Source organism: Lonchura striata, chromosome 1 (assembly GCF_046129695.1).
Source record: "Lonchura striata isolate bLonStr1 chromosome 1, bLonStr1.mat, whole genome shotgun sequence".
NCBI lineage: Eukaryota > Metazoa > Chordata > Aves > Passeriformes > Estrildidae > Lonchura > Lonchura striata.
The window spans coordinates 72,713,249-72,732,986 of record NC_134603.1 but is presented as its reverse complement, the minus strand read 5'-3'; the positions used below and the strand labels follow the sequence as shown (position 1 = coordinate 72,732,986).

Here is a 19,738-nt window from a genome sequence, read left to right as displayed (position 1 = left end):
TTCTCCCCAGCGCCGGCTGCTCGGCCGCGGCGGGCGCGCTCCTGCTGGGGAGGGGACGGGCCGGGAGGGGCGGAGGCAGGCGGGAGGGAGGGAGGCAGGGCGGGCGGGAGCGCGGCGGCGGCAGATGCTGCGGCGGCGGCTGTGTCTCCTTCGGCCACATCCCGCGGCCGGTGTGCCCGCCCGGCGCGCTGCGCTACGGCGCCGCTGCGCAGCCTGCCCCAGCCGCCACCGCCGCGGCCGCAGCGGCCCCGCGCCTCGCCCCAGCGGCGGGGCGGTGGATGCCGAGCCCTCCTCGCCCCGGCAGCCAGCGGGCAGCTGTCCTGCGGCCGAGTCCCTCGGAGCCGGATCGGCGCGCTCGCACGGACGCGGGGACACACGGGCGCACATGCACGCCCTGGGGGGGGGCAAGCCGAAGATGCTGCAGCTGGGCAAGGTCAGGACCTTGCGGTGAAGCCCGGAGCCGTCGCACGCCCCCCCCCGCCCCCCCCGCCGCTACCCCGCTTCATTCTCGCTTGGCGGACTGAGGATTTGCTGTTGGGTTTTGGTATATGTTTGGGAGCAAGCAGGCTGAATCGGCGCCGATCGGTGAGTACGACAGGCACCGTAATGGTGCCAGGTCCGTCCCCCTCCCCCCACACACCCTTCCCGCCTGCGTGATATTTCTTCTTGGTGCGGGGTCCTGCGCTGCTCCCCTCGGCGAGGCAGCCGGGCTGGGTTGGGCTGCAAGGAGCGGTGTTTATGCCCTCAGCCGAAAGGTAACAAAGTGCGTTATTTTCTCATGGCTCTTTCTCCCGGGCCTCCCCCTCCATCGCTTTCCTCCCTTTCTTGCTACGTTAGTCGCTTCTTATGTAGGGCATCGGCGATACCGTGCCTCCCGACGCCCTGCACTAACGTTCTCGTTACGGCGGTGAAGTCATGGGCCCAGGGAGAAGAAGGAGGAAGAGGAGAAAGATGAAGGGGCTCGGGGACCCGCGGGCGGGGACAGCGCCCGGCCCTGCGCGAAGCCTGCGCCCGCTGCTGCGAGTGTCTGTGTGTCTGTGCGTGTGTCTGTGTGTGTGTGTGCGGAGGGGAGTGTGGGGTGTGTGCTCCTCTTTTGAAGCCACCGTCTGCGAAATCCTGCGCTCGAGGAGCGGGCGGAGGGGGTGGGGAGGGGAGCCGCGATGTGCGCTGTGATGTTTCGTTAATCTGTATTTAATGGCTGAAAGGAGAGATGCTTTTCTTTCCTTTACCCTTACCTTACTCTTATTCTGGTGTGTAATGTGCTTGCATCGATCGGTCAAATCGTAGCTTCAGCTGAATCAAGTCACCACAGAGGAAGGAGGTGCAGTGGCACAGGCAGTACATGTAATACACAAATTCATCTGGCCAGGGATCTTTGAAAAAAACGAAAAAAAAAAAACGTTAGAGGGATAATTTTGGAAACCATGGTAAATTTCCCCTGGAGGGACTGGAAGGATGAATACACAGAAGAGTGTGCTACAGTATCTTGTGCTGTTACATTTTCTTATACTTTGTTAGTGTGTGCTTTGTTTGGATTCAGGGTGTCACAGTTAACCCTATGCTTTACAGAAAAGAAAAACCCAAAACTTGGAAGAAATATTTAGAAATGAAGAGGCTCCTTTATTGAGCACCCAGCTCTTAACTTTAGTGACTGTAGTAACTGATATGGGTCCCTTAAAACATGCCTTTTTATTGGCAATAACAAGGTAAAAACTTCACGTGGTGGGTTTATTTTCAAAGTCTTTATAGGTAGCCTATATGTAAGGTGAAAACAGTGAGTCAACCTGAGCTTTGCTTTGTAGCAAACCTTTCCATAGGGTACGTCAAGACTTAGGTACCTCAAGACAAAGGGAGGACAACCCAGAATTATATGGAGTTTATGTAAGTCTGTTGTGTCTTTTGCAAAATCAAGAGAGGGAAAAAAAATCTTTAATCATTCTGTACTTCAGGATATATTCATCCTGTCTTAAAAAATCAACTGATTATGTAACTTTTGTAGGCTGGGCTTATCTTTTTCAGACAGCCTAGTTAGCAATGTAAAAATGATATGGCATAAAGGGGTTAAGGGCAGGTCTCCAAAGAAAGCTGCTGTATATCCTACTTGTGGGCCTCTGAGACTCAAGTGGCTTTAGGGCTTTTGTTGTTGCCTTTACACAGGTTGTCTGGGGAGGAGCCCCAACACTAAACCCAAACACGTGGAATGACTGTGATATTTAAGCAAAACATTATATCATGATCAAATAGCCTTGTAAGACTAATTTCTGAGCAGGGCTGGTGACGCTGTCTCATTTGGGTCTGTGAATGACATGATCCTTTGGGAGCCTTGACTGACTATCAGCTGCAAAACTGCAGAGAACTTGAGATTGATCATCGTCATTAGTAAGAAGTTGATTAATAGCTTGGGACTGGGTTGAATGTGATTATGTTGAATACTGTAGTTCCAAAAGAGAAGATCACATCTTGATCACGTTGTTCAGAGATGTTTTTTGCAGTCTTATATAAGAGAGGCTTGGAAAAAAAAGGAGTAGCAGGCTGTGCTATGTATACCTACTGAGGGAAATACATCCCAAAGCTGCTAGTAGGAAGCTAAGTATTTATTTCCAAATGCCAGTTGCATGACTTTTCATGGATTGTAAGAAAAATGCTTTTTTTGGGAGAGAGGATTCCAGCTACAATTCTTGCGTTCTGTTTTTCAGGTGCCTTAATAAATGTTAAAAGCAACAAATAGCTCATCAGTGACACAAGCCACTGTCTTTTGCTGTGGGGTTTTTTTGATAACAACACCAAGATAATTTCATCCTCACATAATGAAATCTAATAGAGAGTTGAACAATATAGAAATAATAGCAACTAGAAAAAAGATTTTTGCATAATTCTGATTTGTATAATTTACCTTTGCTGATGGATGGTAGCAATTTAATGACTATGATTTGGTGTTGAGCAATTATTGCTCAATACACATGTAAAATCAACTTGTGCTATAAAAGAAGTGCTGGAGCAGATTATTTTAAGGGTTTTAAGATAAACCTTTTTAGTAGGGGTGTAGATTGGCATGTAAATGGAGCAGATAACAGAATCAGTGGAACTCATAAGTGTTAAATTTTGCACTAAATTTCAGGTACATTTTCTATTTCATGGTTCAGTGTGATATGATTTTTAACGCTGATTACTTGTGGAAATTTCAGCATATTTTTGTTGGATTTCAAGCATATGTTTCTATCCCAAAAGCAGCTGTTTTCAGGAGTATCAGCAAGATAAGGAAAATACATTATTACAGTACCCTTCACTTAAATAAGGACCTGTGGTTTTGATGCCCATTGGCTGTGCTTGTAAATCATTAAGAGTTTGACATTTGAAATTACACCTGAGATTTAACAAAAATGAAAGTGATTGTTTTTTCTCTTTGAAGTTCTCACTAAGATCCTATTAGAGGATGAATTTTGGATGCTTATTTGCCTGCACAATATTAAGTTTAGTAGTAGAATTATTAATAAGATACAAGTAAACAACATACCTTAATGGAGGCAGCAGTTTTAAATTTAGAACATTTATTTATTGACAGAATGACTCTCAAATTGGGCTAAACCACATTTGCTCTTAAAGAAGAGATTGCTTTTGTCATGACAGAAGATATTATACCAGGAAAAACATTGCATTTTTGGCCTTTTTTAATGCAAATATATCAGGAAAAGTATTTTCTCTCATATGAATAGGAAGTCTCCATGCAGGACAAGTAAGTAGTCCTCTGCTCACACTGCAGAAACACATGACCCTTTGGCTAAATGGCTTCTTGGTAGTTAGGTTCACCTGGAAAGAAATCTGAATGGACCATGATACACTGAAACAATTTCTTCTATCCCCTTGGGATGTGCTAACTTCATGTAGTAAATGGGTTGTAAAAGCAGATTGCCCGACCAGATTGTCTGGCGTTATGCTGGACAAATTTAAATTCAATAGTATTGAAAAGGAAATATGTTATTTGTTTCTATGTAAGCCAGTTGCCATGTCAGTACATTTTTTTTTTTCTTATATAAACTGTCAGTTTAGTCTAGAACTAAGAAAGAGAGAAACATTTCATTATCTATGAGAGAAAGCATTTAATATTTATTTAAATTGCTCTCGGCATGGTAACTTCTAGTGCATTCTACTGGCTCTTAATCTGCCTATTCTACTTTACAAAACTCTAGTATAGTAATAAGCAATAACTTCAAGACACATAAAGCATAGAACAGAATAAATTGTCTTGTCCTTTTGGTTGCTGCCTATTTAATTGAAGCTTCTGAAAAAAAACCCAACAAAAACAAACAAAAAAACCACCCAATGTAAACTCCCCCAAGAAACCCTCCAGGTTTCTAATGAAGCTTTTAAACTTTGTACTTCTCAGAGCTGCCAAAATGGTATTAACTCTCTAAAATTAATATGTAAAATAACTCTGTTTGATGTTGCATTTTGTTTTGGTTTATTGTGTTAATTGTATCAATTCTACTATATAATGAACTTTTATTTACTACTTGTTTTAATTAATTTTAAGAAGCCACAAATATGTAGAGCCTAACTTGTAGCATCCAAAATCAAGAATATCTGAGACCCAAAAGGGCTTTACATAAAACATTCTGTAGAAGAGGATTTTGCATTTTCCCCTCCTATGTTTTCAATGTTTTTGACTTCCACTCTTTTTTCCTTGTCAAATTTACAATTGATTTCATCATCTTCCAAAAATCTTCACAGTAGAGCAACTTCCTTTTGGTCAAGATAATTACTTTTACTGATAGTGTAACTTAAATTTCCCTGCTTAATGTAACATAAATATCTTCTTTTTTCAGCTATGGGCACATTCTCCTATTCAAATACTGTCAGTTGATATTCAATTAAGTAGCCAAGATATCCCTTTAAGGCTGAATTTTTGAAGGGAGCCAAAGGAAATAAACAGGTAGTGTAAATATATATTCTGACGGGATTTTTGATTGTTTTAAACCCACTGAATAAGACTTAACCCTTACACGTTCATTTATTTCAGATTTCTATTATGTAGTTTCATTCAAATTACTAATATGCTTGGGAAAATAATTAGGAGTAAGTTTCAGTCTGGTGGTAGAAAATTGTTGTACCTTTTAGCTCTGCTAGGATGGCTATTGGATGTAATCTTCATCCTGTAAAAGCATGTGCTTTCTGTCAGAATCAGTAAGCAGTTTGGAAGGGTGACTGGCAAGGATGGTCTGAGAGGTAACTCAAGGCTCCAATGAGTTTGAAGGTATTTTAGTTCCTACTTCCCAAGAGACTTCTACAATTTTTGAAGCTGGGTGTCTAAAAAGCAAGAAAACATACACTGGATGTTATAAACAGAACATGTGAACTTTTTAGTTCTTCTTAACAGTTTACCACCTAAATGCTATAAGTGGCTCTGTTTTTTTGTTTGTTTGTTTAGGGTGGGGTTTGTTTGGGGTTTTGTTTGTTTCAGTTTGGTTTTTTTGTTGGTGTTTTTTTTTTAATGCATACATTCTTTTAAATTTATGTGAGTGAAGAGTGTAACTTTTCTGAAGATGGCATAAATTAATCAAGTCCTGGCACGTTGGCTGGGTAGTAATCAGGTTTCTTCAAAAGTGGGTTGTTGTTGTCCCAGTCAAATTTTCTTGTTCAAAAAAAATTGTTCTTGACAAGAGGTTGACTGTTGCTTTACTTGTTTGGCATATGAGAAGGCAAAAGCTTTTTCATGCTTCTTTTTGTTTGTGTGAAAAATGTCATGACATTAGATATGGATGTTCATATTCAGTGAAAAGCAGAGTGAGAAGGCAGAAGGCTAGGTCAGAGAATTATTATCAAACGAAACAGCAAGTTAAGGGTTTTCAGCAATGCCTCAGGATTAAACACGGAAATCTTGCATGTAGAAACCTTGTTGTCTTGTATGCCAGAATTTGTAGAGTCATTTCTTTAAATAACCAGGTACTTGGAAACATTAATTACACCATCACTTCCTCACATTTCATATGCCAACCAAGCTTTAGGACAAGTTTTGAACGTGCCTAATGGCTTCATCTAATTTGTGCATGGCATGATACCGTAGTAGGTGAGATTCTGTGTGATCGAGAAATTGAAGTCTCATGGGAAGTTGGAGTTGGGGCTGCTAAAAAGTGTAGGTACAAAATATAGAGTGGTACATCTTGTGAATTCCTACAAATCAAAATCCAGGTTAGTCTGTGAGCATTTTGAAAAATTTTAACTAAATTATTAGTCATATTTGATACTTTCTGAGTACTTCTGATAAAACACCTGTATCCTTGATCACCACATGATGGTAATGTGAACCTTCAGTTCAGTGTCTAACCTTGTCTGACCTAGTGTGCTTAGAAATGCAGTGACTAGAACCAAAAAAGTTCTGGGTATTTTAAAAAGTTTGTGTTTTAATGAAGGAGGTTGACAGTAATTGATAAGTCATAGAATTCTTTCTGCAAATGGTTTTGAAGCCTGAGTTACAAGAATAATGTGATTTTACATGTGGATTTCTGCTGCAGTGCTGATCTATGTCATCTGCTGGTACAAAGGGCAAAACTTGGAAGTGTGATAGTGCATCTCGATTGCTGCAGGGGGCCCCCGGCTGAGTAATAGCTCACATAGACTCCATGTATTACAGAAAGCTGATTAATCTCTTTATTATATTATTGTTAAGAAATCCATTCCTCTTTTATATCTTAGTTCACTACAGGTGTACTTGATTGGTCCTTTAATTAAAACACCATCACCATTGGCTAATTAAGAAACTGCCCATTGGTAAACAAATCTCCATAACACATTCCACATGGTCACAATACCAGGTGCAGCAAGTTGAGATAAGAATTGTTTCGTATTCTTTTCTCTGATCTTCTCACAGCCTTTTCCCAGAACCATGCCTAGGAAAGTTGTCTTTTTCTCTGTGGTCAGAGAGCTGCTGCCAGACATCTTTGTAAGTGTCAAAAATATAGAATGCGTTCTCAAAATTTTCATTACCCTTAAAGCAATAGAGGACTGTTGGCTTCTGTTTTCTTTATTTCTGACATTTAACTGTGCTAACCTTCCCAACTGAAGGATTTTGAGTAAAAGGTTTGGTAGTCCTGTCCTGCTTAGAGCTCACTAGGTTAGTTCCAGATCCTTCTCAGCTATGCTTGTGTGATTTTCAGATGATAAAATTTGGCCCATTCTGGGGGAAAAAAAGGGGGCTGCCACAGACCTTGAGGATTAGCTACTACATATACATTTGTTTTACTGATGACTTACAGCATCCTACAATTGAATATGTAGGAGATAGGCAACACCAATTTCTCTTTTAAAGCTATAATAAACGTGATAGTCCCTTATAGGTTCAGTAGTATGTATTTTTGGTTGAAAGTGTTTCTGACAAGCTTGGCAGCTTATTGCACTTATTTTTCACTTCTGACTTCTATTGCCTTTACCAAGAACAAGTAAATTATTGCACAGAGCCGCAGGAGTCTTGGGGGACTCTGACTTTAATCTCTTCAAAGAAGAATGGACAGGTTGAGCTTAATTAGAAACATGCATGTCTAATCAAAGGGTAAATTTAGAATCACTAGTTTTAAGAACTGGCATTAAAAACAGACTCACACCAAAAAATCTTTGTTATCATGAAGCCATGGTATATTTGTGAAGCATAGTGCAGTATTCTGATAAGCAATTGTTTAATACTCTCAGATGCATAGGCCTTCCTTATATGTGTCATTATAGAGTTTTTTCAATAAAAAAATTCCAAAGCATGCAATTCTGGTCAAACTATGGAAGTTCGTTAGCCCCTGAGTGTTTCCACTGGGATCCTTTGCACTTAATTCTCAATGCAGACTCTCCTAATGAGCACCCAAAGGATAGCTAATACTCCTCATTTCATCAAGGAACAATAATTTCCTTATATTCTATGTATCTTGTGTAGCATAGATCTGTTCAGCAAGTGCTGTATGTGGATGAAGTGGAAAGCTATGGTGTAAACTGTAACTTTTACATTTCTTCTTTCTTTTCTTGAGGTTGAGTTTTGATTAGTTGACTTGTGTGTTCCCTCTCTACAAATACCTTATAATTAAAAGTAGCCAAGAGTAATCTGTTTATTAATTCTTACTTTTATATCCTTAAGTCTTGGAGATAGCATGTATAGGTCTTGCTGTTTTGTTTTGTGGGTTTTTTCCAGTCAGTAAGAATGTGAATTTTTTGTTGTGAGTAATAAATATTTCTTCTATTTCATGTGTCTTAGAAAAACAATATTTGAACTCAGCAGAGGAGACATCTGGTTTTGTGTGGTAAAAACAAAATTCCATGTTCTGATCATGTTTAATGCCTTCAATTTAGCTTAGAGTGGATAAAATTTTACACAGAATAAAATTTATGTACTTAATAATTTTTTTTTTTTTTTTTTTTTTTTTGGTGAGCAAGTGCAACACTGGTACTTGAGAAATACGCCATACCTGACAGTGACAGTTAAGTGCAACATAAACTTGACCTACTCTTAGGATTTTGGGACATCTTGGATTTTTGAGCATATCTGACTCCTGAACATGCTGGTGACATTTCATTAGAAAGCTGGCTAAACAAAGCTATTTCAAAGCACCTGATTTTCCTGTTTGTGTGTGGAGTCCCTCACTCAGAGAGCTGGCCAGTGAGGGGGAGCAGGTTTTTCTTTACAGCTGTGTTCTGCCCACTGGAGTCCTCAGGCTGACATTGCTGATAGATTGCTCTGCCTGAGGCCCTCTTCCCTCTAAAAATATCCAGGGAGGGACTACTTGGCTTTTGATCAGTGGTGATGGAAATATTTCAGGTCCGCAAATGACAGATTGTTGGTGATCTATTGACAGAGTAGACTTGGAGCAACAATGTTTGTCAAGGAGCCAAAGAGTCTGCAATATAATTGCTTTTACATTTTGGAGTTTGTTTTGTTTCGTTTTCATTTGGGGGTTTTTTTGCTTGTTTTTACTGTACATAGTGTCCAAAGCAAAGGAGGAGATCTGAGATACTGATTATAGCAGGCCAAAAAAAGGCTGGATGGGAATGTGGGGACAGAGAGACAGACTGGAAGGCATAACCGCTATGTCGTCATGTTATGTTGTCAATGAATAGGAGATGCTAATTCAATCTCAACACAGGTAGTTGATCCATTCTTATGATTTCTAGCAAATACTTTTAGAAATACATTTTTTAGAGTGTTTTATTTACTAAAGTGCATCAGTTCTAACAGAACACCTTGCACAGATAAGCAAAATTGAGTTTGAACATGTTTAAGAAATGTATGCATGCATATATTTTATTTTTGTGTATTAGACACATATGGAATTAGTTGCACCTCTGTCAAATGTAAAAATTCCTCTTTGGCATGCACATTACATAACTTGCATATTAATCTCAAAAGCAATGTAATGATGTCATCTCCCCCAGGCAAAACTGAGCTGTACTCTTGCTGAATTTGGTAACAGAAATTAACTAATTCCATGGAACCCCTGTGTTTTATTAAATGTCCCTTAGTAAAAATATTATCTATTTATCCACCTTCTTTCACTTGACTCTAGTAATTCCACAAGATAATGTTTTTCATGTAACAGTTGGGGTGACCTTTTTCAGCCGCTTTTTTTTTGTGGTTTTGGTTTGGTTTTTTGGTTGGTTGGTTTGTTGGTTGAGCTTTGTCTTTGTTTGGTGGAGGTTTTTGTTGGTTTTTGGATTTTTTTAAAAGAAAATTACACTTATTACACTGTTATCATAACACAGGCATGACAAGTAAACTCAGTAGCAGTTAATTGTTTATATACTGTTTGTTCAATATATGAATTACAGGAGGGGGCAAAAATGGTGGAGAAGTGCAAAAGAGAAGAAAAAGATCAGAGTATAAGTTGGTTTACCTAACTTATTTTACTGAAAGATTCTTCCTGATCTGTAGAACAATATAATTCTAGAAGTATAAGGTTTGTTTACCTGATAGTGTAGTATGCTAGTCATCAAATGGAATTGCTCTCTAGGAAATTGTACAGATCTCCTAAAACAAGTGACTGAGTTTATGGAACTACACATTCTTGGGAATAAAGCAATTTATTCTTCCCCTTCTGCAGTTTTAAAATTCACTTTTTCATAAGGTATTTAGCATGCCTCCAGTAAAATACTGTAATAAGGAAGCAAGGACTCCTGGTTTTTGAAGGGCTTAATATTCTCATCATAACATTCAAGTATCCATGTTTTTCAAATACTTTTCTAATAAATCTTTACTTAAATATGGTCTTTTGGTTCCACCTTGAATTTAATAAGTAAATAGTATTGGCAGATGGCCAAAAACAAGGGGATTTTTGGTCATATAGTTTTGTTTGGGAGTGTCTAATTTGTATAAACTGTGCAATGCATTCATGTTTTTGCTAAACAAAAGAGAATGAGTGGTGGGTATTAAAAAGATGACCAGGAGGAATGGGACAAATGGAAAAGTGGCACGGTCTTGAAATGTGGATATATAGCTGGGCTTCAGAAATAAATGTTGTGTCTAAAACCTAGTATTGTGAATTGTATTGTGAATTATATTGTGGCTCTCTAACTCGCATCAGCTACAGTGAGTTGCACATTTAAGGGAATAGGATGCAGAAATAAAATTATTTTAGCCATCCTCTAACTTCATGGAAATAGTAGAAGGTTTATTGCAGTGATATTGCTTCCATTAGCTGACCCAAAACACATCTCAAGTCATATCATTCCAACATGGAAGGTTCTCGATGAATTTTACAGGTGAGCTGAGCTGCTGTCACTACTACTTACTGCTGAGGCTGATTTTTTGTTTGAATGGGAACAGCCACTGAAAACTTGTACCACTTCTATGTAGACTTTTATACCTTTAAGTATGTTTCTACACCTTGATACAGACCCTGATGGATGTCTGTCTCTCTTTTACCATCTACTTAAGTGGTTGTACAGTAGTTGTAGTCTTGGTGTTTCACTGTAAGAAAACAAACATTTTTTGCTTAACAACCAGCAAAGAACTTCCTCTAATCTGAGTTTCATGTGGCTACCACACTTCCTAACAACATGATGGGAAATTTATAGAGTCCAAATTCTCTCTCATTTTTATTCTAAAGCTTTTATTTGAATAGCAATATCCCAGAAATAAATACATTCAAGAAGCATGGAGATGAATGGTTATTTCTGATTGTATTATCAGTATCCAAAGCTTGTGCTTCTGTCTATAGTCTGTGAAAGGAAAGGGTTAGAGACTTGTGATTGATTTCACAATGCCAGGTTTTAGATACAAAGTGTATTTCAGAGGCACAGCTATACATCTGCATTTCACAGGAACAGCTGAAGAAAGGAAGGCCAGCACAAAGCTTTTTCTTTTTTGCAGATGAATCCTTCTGAAGCTCCTTCCAAAAGGTGACTTACCTTGCTGAATGAATTTATAGAGCATTGTTCAATATTTATGATGTTTTAATCTTCACATTTTTCATATATGTGTAGAAGAGAAGAATAAAAGGGACTTGCAATTTAAAGTCTGAGCATTTATACATCCAAAGCTTCTGAAGTTTGAAGATGTATGCAGAGCTTTTAGTAGTACCAAAATATGACATTCAAATATTACCCAAAATGTAACAGGCATATAAAGCAATACTTTCTCTTTATTATTTATTTCTGCCAGGCGGGTGTCCTTCTTTTGAGTAGACTTTTTTATTTGGTTTTCTTGAAACAGTCGCTAATGGGTTAAATAGAATATAATGGAAATTGCTGCAGCCTTGTGAATTCTGTTCTTGCCTTTTAAATTTTTTTTTTTTGCTATTTTAATAAGCTCTACAGCCTGTGATACTACTTTACCCCTGAAATAATTTTATGGTGCAAAAAGATATTGTGAAGGGCCTGAAGCTGCTACTTCTAGATGCAGGCTAGATCACAGTGGAAGCCTCAGGAGACTCCGTCAATATTCCTGTTTGCAGCTGTTGTTTCAAACTTTCTTACCATTATGCCTACAGGAAGCCAAACTTCCCAGTGTTTGAGTGGAAAACTATTTGCTTCTTATTGATACTGTTTCAGTAGGCTAATTTTGTTATGGAACTGGACCTTAGCCCTAAATTAGAGCAGGACCTTGAAGCTAGCTGCAAATATCCCAGTGTTTCCCATGATGAAATACAGAGTGAGCTCAACACTCCTCAATCTGTGACTCTACAGTAAAAAACAGAACCACAGGCTGGACTGTGCTCCAGCACTCTCTGCCTCTGCAGAGTGGTGTGAACCAATTCCCTCCCAGGGCACGTTTAGAGAAGTGTGTGCTGCAGCTTCATTAACTGCACCATGTATGAGAGACAATATGCAAGAATGCAGATGGAGGAACAGACTGGACTCATCTAAGCAATCAAACTTATTTTGTATTGCATCAGTGTTTTGACAACCATACTTAGATCACAGCCCTGTTGAACCTGTGCTGTCCAAAACATACTTGCAGATGGTCCTCATGCTGAAAAGTTAAAAAAACTGTCTAATGAGACTGCTGAAGGGAAAACAAGTCAAGAGAGGCTGATAATAGGTCAGGAGCAAGCATGGAAATAGGATCCTGGTTGCTTATGTACTCTGTCTCCTAGAGCATGTAGCCCTTTCCATGTTGCTTAAGCAAAAAGCTCTTGCTACACTGATCCCCATGCAGGGGTGGCATAAAAGTTAACAGCTGTTTGACTTCAGCTGTTTTTCTCCAAAACAACATATTTTATGTGATGTAAGAGGCTTTTTTTCCAAAACAGAAAATGTCATTAGTGAGCTGTTTTTATATCTTTAAGAAAATGAAAATAAGCAAAAAGAGAGTGATTTGGAGGTTGTGGGGAGAAGTAAATTGCGCTAGATCCCTTCTTTGTATTTTAAAGAATTTTAAAGAACAAAACCAGAACTTGCTTTGGCAAGAATAATGAAGCCTAGAAAGCATCAGCAAATACCCTGCTGCTGGTCCCTTACTACACTGTTACTTCTATTGTATTAACAGTGTGTAAGGAATGGCATTATACTCATTTATAGGCAAAGGTTGCTATTGTTTCATTATGTACTAAGAGAGAAGTGGACAGACAACTTCTGCTCAAGCCTTGCTATGGTACCAATTTAGTCTTTTCAGTCCTTCATTGTTTCAAGCAAAAAGGAGCCATTTCAGAGAGGAAGATGGGGAGCAAATGTTTGAATTCCCTGCATCTGTAGTTTTTCTTCTTTTAACAAGGGTCAAGTTGATGTTGGAGTGATTAGAGATTGTTTCAGCAAAATAACTAGCACAGGTAAGAGAATCACACTAACATATTTGAACAATCTTTCAATCTTTTTTTTCATTTTAATGAAACATTAATACTATTCTAATATTTGTCTGAAAAGATCTCAGTGTTTTTAAGATCATTTATCACAAGTGGTCTTTTCTGATGTAATATTTCTTGGTGTTCATTTTGTAAGGAGAAATAAACAAAATACATAAGAAACAAAAAGGAAAGAGAAAGGGAAGGGGCCAAGGTGGCTAAGCACTCTAGGCTTTGGCTCAGTGGATCAGGAGGTAACCATAGATTTTTCTTTGTAGTTGGTTTATTAGATAAAAGTTGCCTTTATGACTTCATTAATTTTAAATAAAGTAAAATATCTCAAAAATATAGGTAATGACTTTGATTGGAAGAATATATAATATTTTGGGACATACTATATATTATATTTATTGTTCTGGAATAATTTACAGGTAGCAATATAATACATTCTCAAAACCATAATTAATGCGGTATTAATTTGAAACAGTTTGTGTTAAACCTAACAAATTCCATGAAACTTTAGCTGTAACTTTTGTAGCTACTGCTCTTTCAGTCAAAGTAATAATTAAAGAAGGTTTGCTGAGCAAAATTAATTTAATTTACTGGAGAAATCTAATTTACTCAACTCTGATCCATTTATATACTTGTAGTCAGCCTTGATAGAATGGTCTATTGAAATTCACAGTGAATTTTAGAACATCTGCCTCCTAATTATTCTAAATATCACTATCCCAAAAGCATGTACATAAGGCAATTACTCCTTATGGTTTTATGCATTTCTGTTCTAGGAGCTGCTCAAAGCATGTCTTTGTTTTTCTTATCCATTGTTCCTCTAGGTTGTCAGATTACATTCAGCAAGGCTTGTGGAGTTAACAAACAACTTATGCTTCAAAAGGGTAACTACAGCACGAATGACAACAGTGTTTCCTACTGATAAAATCTGAAGAGAAAATTCAGTGTAAAACCCATAGTTCTTATGACATTAGTTTGTTTACCCCTGTTTGTGAATATAGTAGAGTACATTACCTCCTTTATCCGTGGTATAGGTATTTTTTATGTACTCAGGGAATGGTTAGACCACAAATCTTTGGTTTTTTTCGACTTCCAATAGACAGTTCCACAGTTCAGCACCTTTTCCTGACATCACTTAGTGTTTCATCTCATTAGCTTTACTCTAGGCTTTATTTCCTATGTTTTCAGCTACTAGCTAACTTGTTCTGGATTCTGCTTTTCCTGACTTAGGGCACAGGCTGCTGTTAGTGACAGAAGACCTGAGCTCACTCATCATGACTGTGGTAACATGAAATTCTTTGGCATCTCATTACTGATCTGTGACTATCAAGCTGTCTCAGGATGTTTCAAGTAGGGCCTTTCCTTTTATTCTGGAGTGGACTCTGTTACAGATGCAAGAACATATCTGATCAAAGGCTAATAAACAGCTGATTTGGGCTTCAGAATTATCTTCTAGACAATAGTTTCTTCCAGCAACGGAAAGTGATATTTCTCTCTTTCTCATGCATTTCTGTCATATTTGCTCACTGAAAAGCGGAGGAGTTTATACCAATCGTTTTTATCATGGCATCTGCCCATCATCTACTTTAAAAATCCTTCTTACCTACTAATTATATGAGATTTAAAATCTCTAATAATTATCTTTGAAAGGTCATGGCTATCATGGGAGTTTCCTGAGGACTGGAGGAAAGCAGACATCATCCCTGCTGTCAAGAAGGATGATCTGGAGAACTACAGGCAAGTCAGCCCCACCTTTGTCCTTGGGAAAGTGATGGAGAAAATCCTCCTGAAAACAATTTCCAAACATATGAAGGACAAGAAGGTGACTGGGATTAGTCATAATTGATTTATGAAGGAGAAGGCAAACTTTGCCAGTCTGATGATCTTTTATGGTGAGATATGATGACCTTGGGGGATGAAGGAAGAACAACAAGTATAATTTATTTTATGGGAGACTTTTGACAGTATTCCATAATCTATTCATACTCAATCTTTAAAAGTATGGAAGAAATAAATGAACAGTAACATGGACTGAAAACTGTCAGATCTGCTGGGCCCAAGGATTGCTGTCAGCAACATGACATCCAGCTGGAGGCACTACCGGTATACAGCAGGGATTTCTCTTGTGTCCTGTATTGTTGAACATCTTTGTTCCCAATGTCAGTGATGAGACACTGAGCTGCATTCAGCAAGTTTGCAGCTGATAGAAATTTCAGAGGAAACACCAGATTGCTAATATGATGTATGTGGCTGATACACCAGAGGATTGTGCTGCTATTCAGAAACATGTTAGCAGGTTGGAGAAAAGAGAAGAAGGAAATCTTGTGAAGTTCAATGAAGCCAAAATGCCAAATTTTGCACCTGGGATGGAATAACCTCTTGTGCCAGTTATATGCTGGGGCCCACTGGCTGGAAAGCAGCTTTGCAGAGAAGGATCTGAAAATTCCTGGTGGATAGCAGCAGTGTGCTCTCATGGCAGAAAAGATACAACAGCTTCCTGGGCTTCAGAGGGAAATGACATTTTCATTCTATCATTACTGATGAAGCCATGTCTGGACAACCGTGCAAAGTTCTGCTGTATTTCATAATTCACATTCTTTGACTTACGCGTCGATATCTCCATTGTCTCAAAAAAATACAGATATTAATGGATGTAGAACAAGGCTTTAAATCAGGAATGGAAGCTGTTTAGAAGAATTTTGGGTGTGGGCCAGATGTGTTTCAATTGATGCTTGCTTTTAACACAGTACACAACTAGTTTCTCTGCAAGTGGGAATCTGTGCAGTCTTCAGATTGTTCATTGAATGTGGTGGTCATCCCAAGGATGTCACTTGCATTACCATGGCTTGATTTTTGACAGACAGATGTAAAGGAAATACTCTAATGCTGCCTGAAGACTTAGACATTTCAGGATGTAAAGGAGCTTTGCATGATTTCCAGCAGAGCCAAAAGACTGCAGGAGGTGTGCCTGTGCAGAATGATTCAGCCTTGTCTGAGACTGCCTTTTCTGCATTCAAGAGCCAGTCTCCTGAAATTCAGAATTCACAGTAGCTAGACCTGTGTCCCTTAGGAGCCATCATCAGGATGTTTCAAGAGTCTCATTACAATTTTGTATGAAGCAGATGCTGTATGATTTTTGTTAACAATTGGTCTTCATTTCATTTCACCAGTCACTGATACGGCAGTCTAATTCAAATAAAGTGATAAGTATGTCTCAAATTAGTCTGATACTGGAACTGAAGAAGTATATGCATAGAATCATAGAAAATGCATATGCTACATTGGAAGGAATCTGTCTGGATCATCGAGTTCAACTGCTGGCCCTGTGCAGAGGGCACCACAAGGATCACACCGTGTTTCTGAGAGCATTTCCCTTGTGCTTCTTGAACTCAGACTGTCTTGATGCTGTGATCACTTCCCTGGGGAGCCTTTTCTAGTGCCCAGTCAACGTGGGTAAAAACCTATCTCCTGATATCTGAGCTAAATATTCTCTGACACAGTTTCATGCTGTTTCCTTGAGTCATATCACTAGTCAAGAGAGTGAAGAGGTTGATACCTGCTCCTATTCTTCCACTCATGAGGAAGTTGTGACTGCAATGAGGTTTCCCCTCAAGTCTCCTCTTCTCCCAGCTAAAAGACCAAGTGACTTCAGCTGCTCCTCCTATGGCTTCCCCTCCAAACCCTTCACCATCCTTGTGGCTGTCTTTTGGATACTTTGTAAGAGCTTAATGCCTTTCTTATATGGTGGCACCCAAACCTGCCCCCAGCACTCAAGGTGAGGCTGCTCCAGTGTGGAGAAGAGTGGGACAATCCCCTCCCTTGCCCGGCTGGCAGTGCTGTCCCTGATGAACTCCAGGATAGAGTTTGCCCTCCTGGCTGTCACAGCACTAGTGGCTCATGTTCAGCTTGCCACTGACCAGGAACCCCAGGTCCCTTTCCACAGCACTGCTTTCCAGCACCTCATTTCCAATCAGTCTGTCCATACATCCATGGTTGTCTCATCCCAGGTGCAGAACCCAGCATGTTTCCTTGTTGAACTTCAATACAGTTGGTGATTGTCAAGGTCTCTCTGCAGAGTTTTTCTGCCATCTCTCAACAAGGGAGTTGAGAGCTCCTCACCATTTAGTGTCATCAGCAAGCTTATTTAGTATTCTTTTGGATCCTGCGTCCAGATGCTTGATGAACATGTTGAAAAGAGCTGGACCAAGGATATAGCATTCCTTTTTTCTTTTACTGCTAAGATACCCTGCACACCCTAATATGTGTGTTCTGGGATTTTTAAAATTTACTTTCTTAAGAAAATCTAGGCGAAATATTTGCAGTGAAAGACCAATGGTTGGAAAGCTCTGGATTAATGACTTGCAATTTCAAATTATTCCAGAAATAGACACTTCACACTCAGAATTTCTGTGATATAATTGATGATGAGAAATGCTTCTTCAATATTCAGATTGCAGAATGATTTTTTTTTAATTTTCCATAAGCATCTAAAATGAGCTAATGCTTTCTGCTTTGTGTATATCTGCTTGAAATACTCTTTATTTTTAGATATAATGTGATGATAGAAGAAAATTAATGCTTCATTCCTAATCATACTTGTGTTGGACCTGAAGAGTGTGATCTACTGAGATCTGAACAGTTATATAGTATAGAACTAGTTATACTATTTATATTGTATAGATAATGGCATCCTAACACTAACTTGGTCAAGAAGTCAGAAGGCAGTTTTGCAATAGAAAGCTCTTTTTCCTTCATATTTTGTATGGACAGGATTTTGTAGGAAGGTGTCTGGAAAAATGTTGGCAAAATGGGCTATTAATTCTGCTTTTATTCAGAGAACATGAACAAAATTTAACTTCCACTTTCTAGAAATATATCCATGTGACATTAGAGGTTTGGAATATTATTTTACAGTGTTGCATATATGGGTGATCAATTGTTTTGCTAGCTGTCTTCCAGGTTGGTTAATTTTCTCATAAACTAAGAGAAACATTATTTTTTATAAAGACACAGTTATGTGGTGATTCCCTATGTTTTAACAGGGGAAAATTAATTGGCATCTGTTTTTCTAGTTATTCTACATGTGGACTGAGATGAGAAATCTGATCACAAAGAATGAAACTAGAATTGATTTTATGATGTATTAGCTTTGCATTCTTGCAAAAACCTTTTCATAAAAAACTTCACTGGTTCAAGGTTTGAGTTCTGTGTTGTAAGCTCTTCTAGATTTTATTATAAGGATCTATCTTCTGAATTGTTTCTTTGTGGGAGCAAAACCTCTAGAGGGTGCCAAAAACTGGTTTTGGTTAAAGAAGCTGTTGGGTCCTTCACTACTAAGGTCAGAAGTAGAGAAGTGCAGGTCACAGATCAGGCCCTGGAAGCTCTTCCTGCTTCCAGTAATTCAGGCACCTTTAAAATCTCTGCTCCTTTAAATTTGATTCTGAAGTCTTTCTTCTCTGTGATAATAATCTTTTTTGTATGCTTTATTTTTACTAGGCACTAACTGTATGATTGACAGGACCGGCATTGGAATTTTTTTTAGAAAAGCTTGGTTGATCTTTGGTTATAATTACTCCAGATGGGAATCATGCATCATGTTTCTAATGTCACACAGAGCATACACTAAGATAAGTAGTTTTTATTTGACCAAGGTTTCTTGTACCAGCAGGCTCTATATGTCTACAAATTGTAAATTTTCCCATTCCTTTGTGACTCTTAATCTTGCCTTTCACCATTGTCAGGCTTTAAAAAGGTCCAGCTAGCATTAAGAACACACTGCATTTTAAAGGGAAGCAAAACAAAAGCAAAACCAACCTAACCTCCCCCTCGGTCCAAAACAGAACAGGGAGGAAGGGGAGGAGCTCAGTAGTGGAGATTGGTGCAGGGTAGAAGCTCCAGGAACAGATTCTCTTAGTAGTTACTTCTAATTGACTTCCTGTCATGTAGCTGCAATTTAAGAATAACTAGATCAGTTTTTTTTCCCTAAGAGACACTGTTTTCTAGCAGTTAAATATGTACATGACAAAGTATTGCCAACTGAACAATGTATCAAGCTGCATCAATGCCAATCATCTGCAGCTAGGGGCAATGAGGACACTATCAGAAGCCATTGGCTTTTATTTGTGCCTGCTGCACCTTGTAAGAGACATGACATATGCTTTGTTTCTTGTCTCTCTCTGTGTAGGTGTGCCAAAAATACCTGAGTGTGCTCATGTATTTTAGGTTGAAATATTGCTAGGAATTCTTCTCGATGGCAGCCTTATACACAACCTCCACAGTAGTAGAAGTTATAGACAGTAATGATGTGCCTTTTCAGCCATCAGCACAAACTAAATATTGGGGAAGGATGTTCTCAAGAGATTTGTAGGGATTTGGAAGGTTCTGCTGTAAGATATGATTGTTTAGGGGATTTGTGTATGACCTAGGACCATTGCCCACACCCTTCAAGGTATGTAAGATGTGTTTTGGTCAACACAAGCAAG

At 38.8% G+C, this 19,738-nt stretch overlaps 1 protein-coding gene across 5 annotated transcripts in view; it reads left to right on the top strand.

The window, feature by feature from the left end:
• Positions 1-455: 455 nt before the first annotated feature.
• The window catches only part of CTNND2 (catenin delta 2), a 641,711-nt gene continuing 622,428 nt past the window's right edge, over positions 456-19,738 (top strand). For 3 of the 5 annotated variants that reach the window (XM_031503970.2, XM_031503967.2, XM_031503965.2), the window contains exon 1: positions 456-585. In XM_031503970.2, the coding sequence (XP_031359830.2) occupies positions 549-585 (37 nt within the window). In that variant the 5' untranslated portion in view covers positions 456-548. Of the gene's footprint in view, positions 586-697; positions 756-4,823; positions 4,931-19,738 lie in introns of those variants that run through there. The other 2 variants (XM_077785258.1, XM_031503971.2) reach the window with 2 other exon arrangements.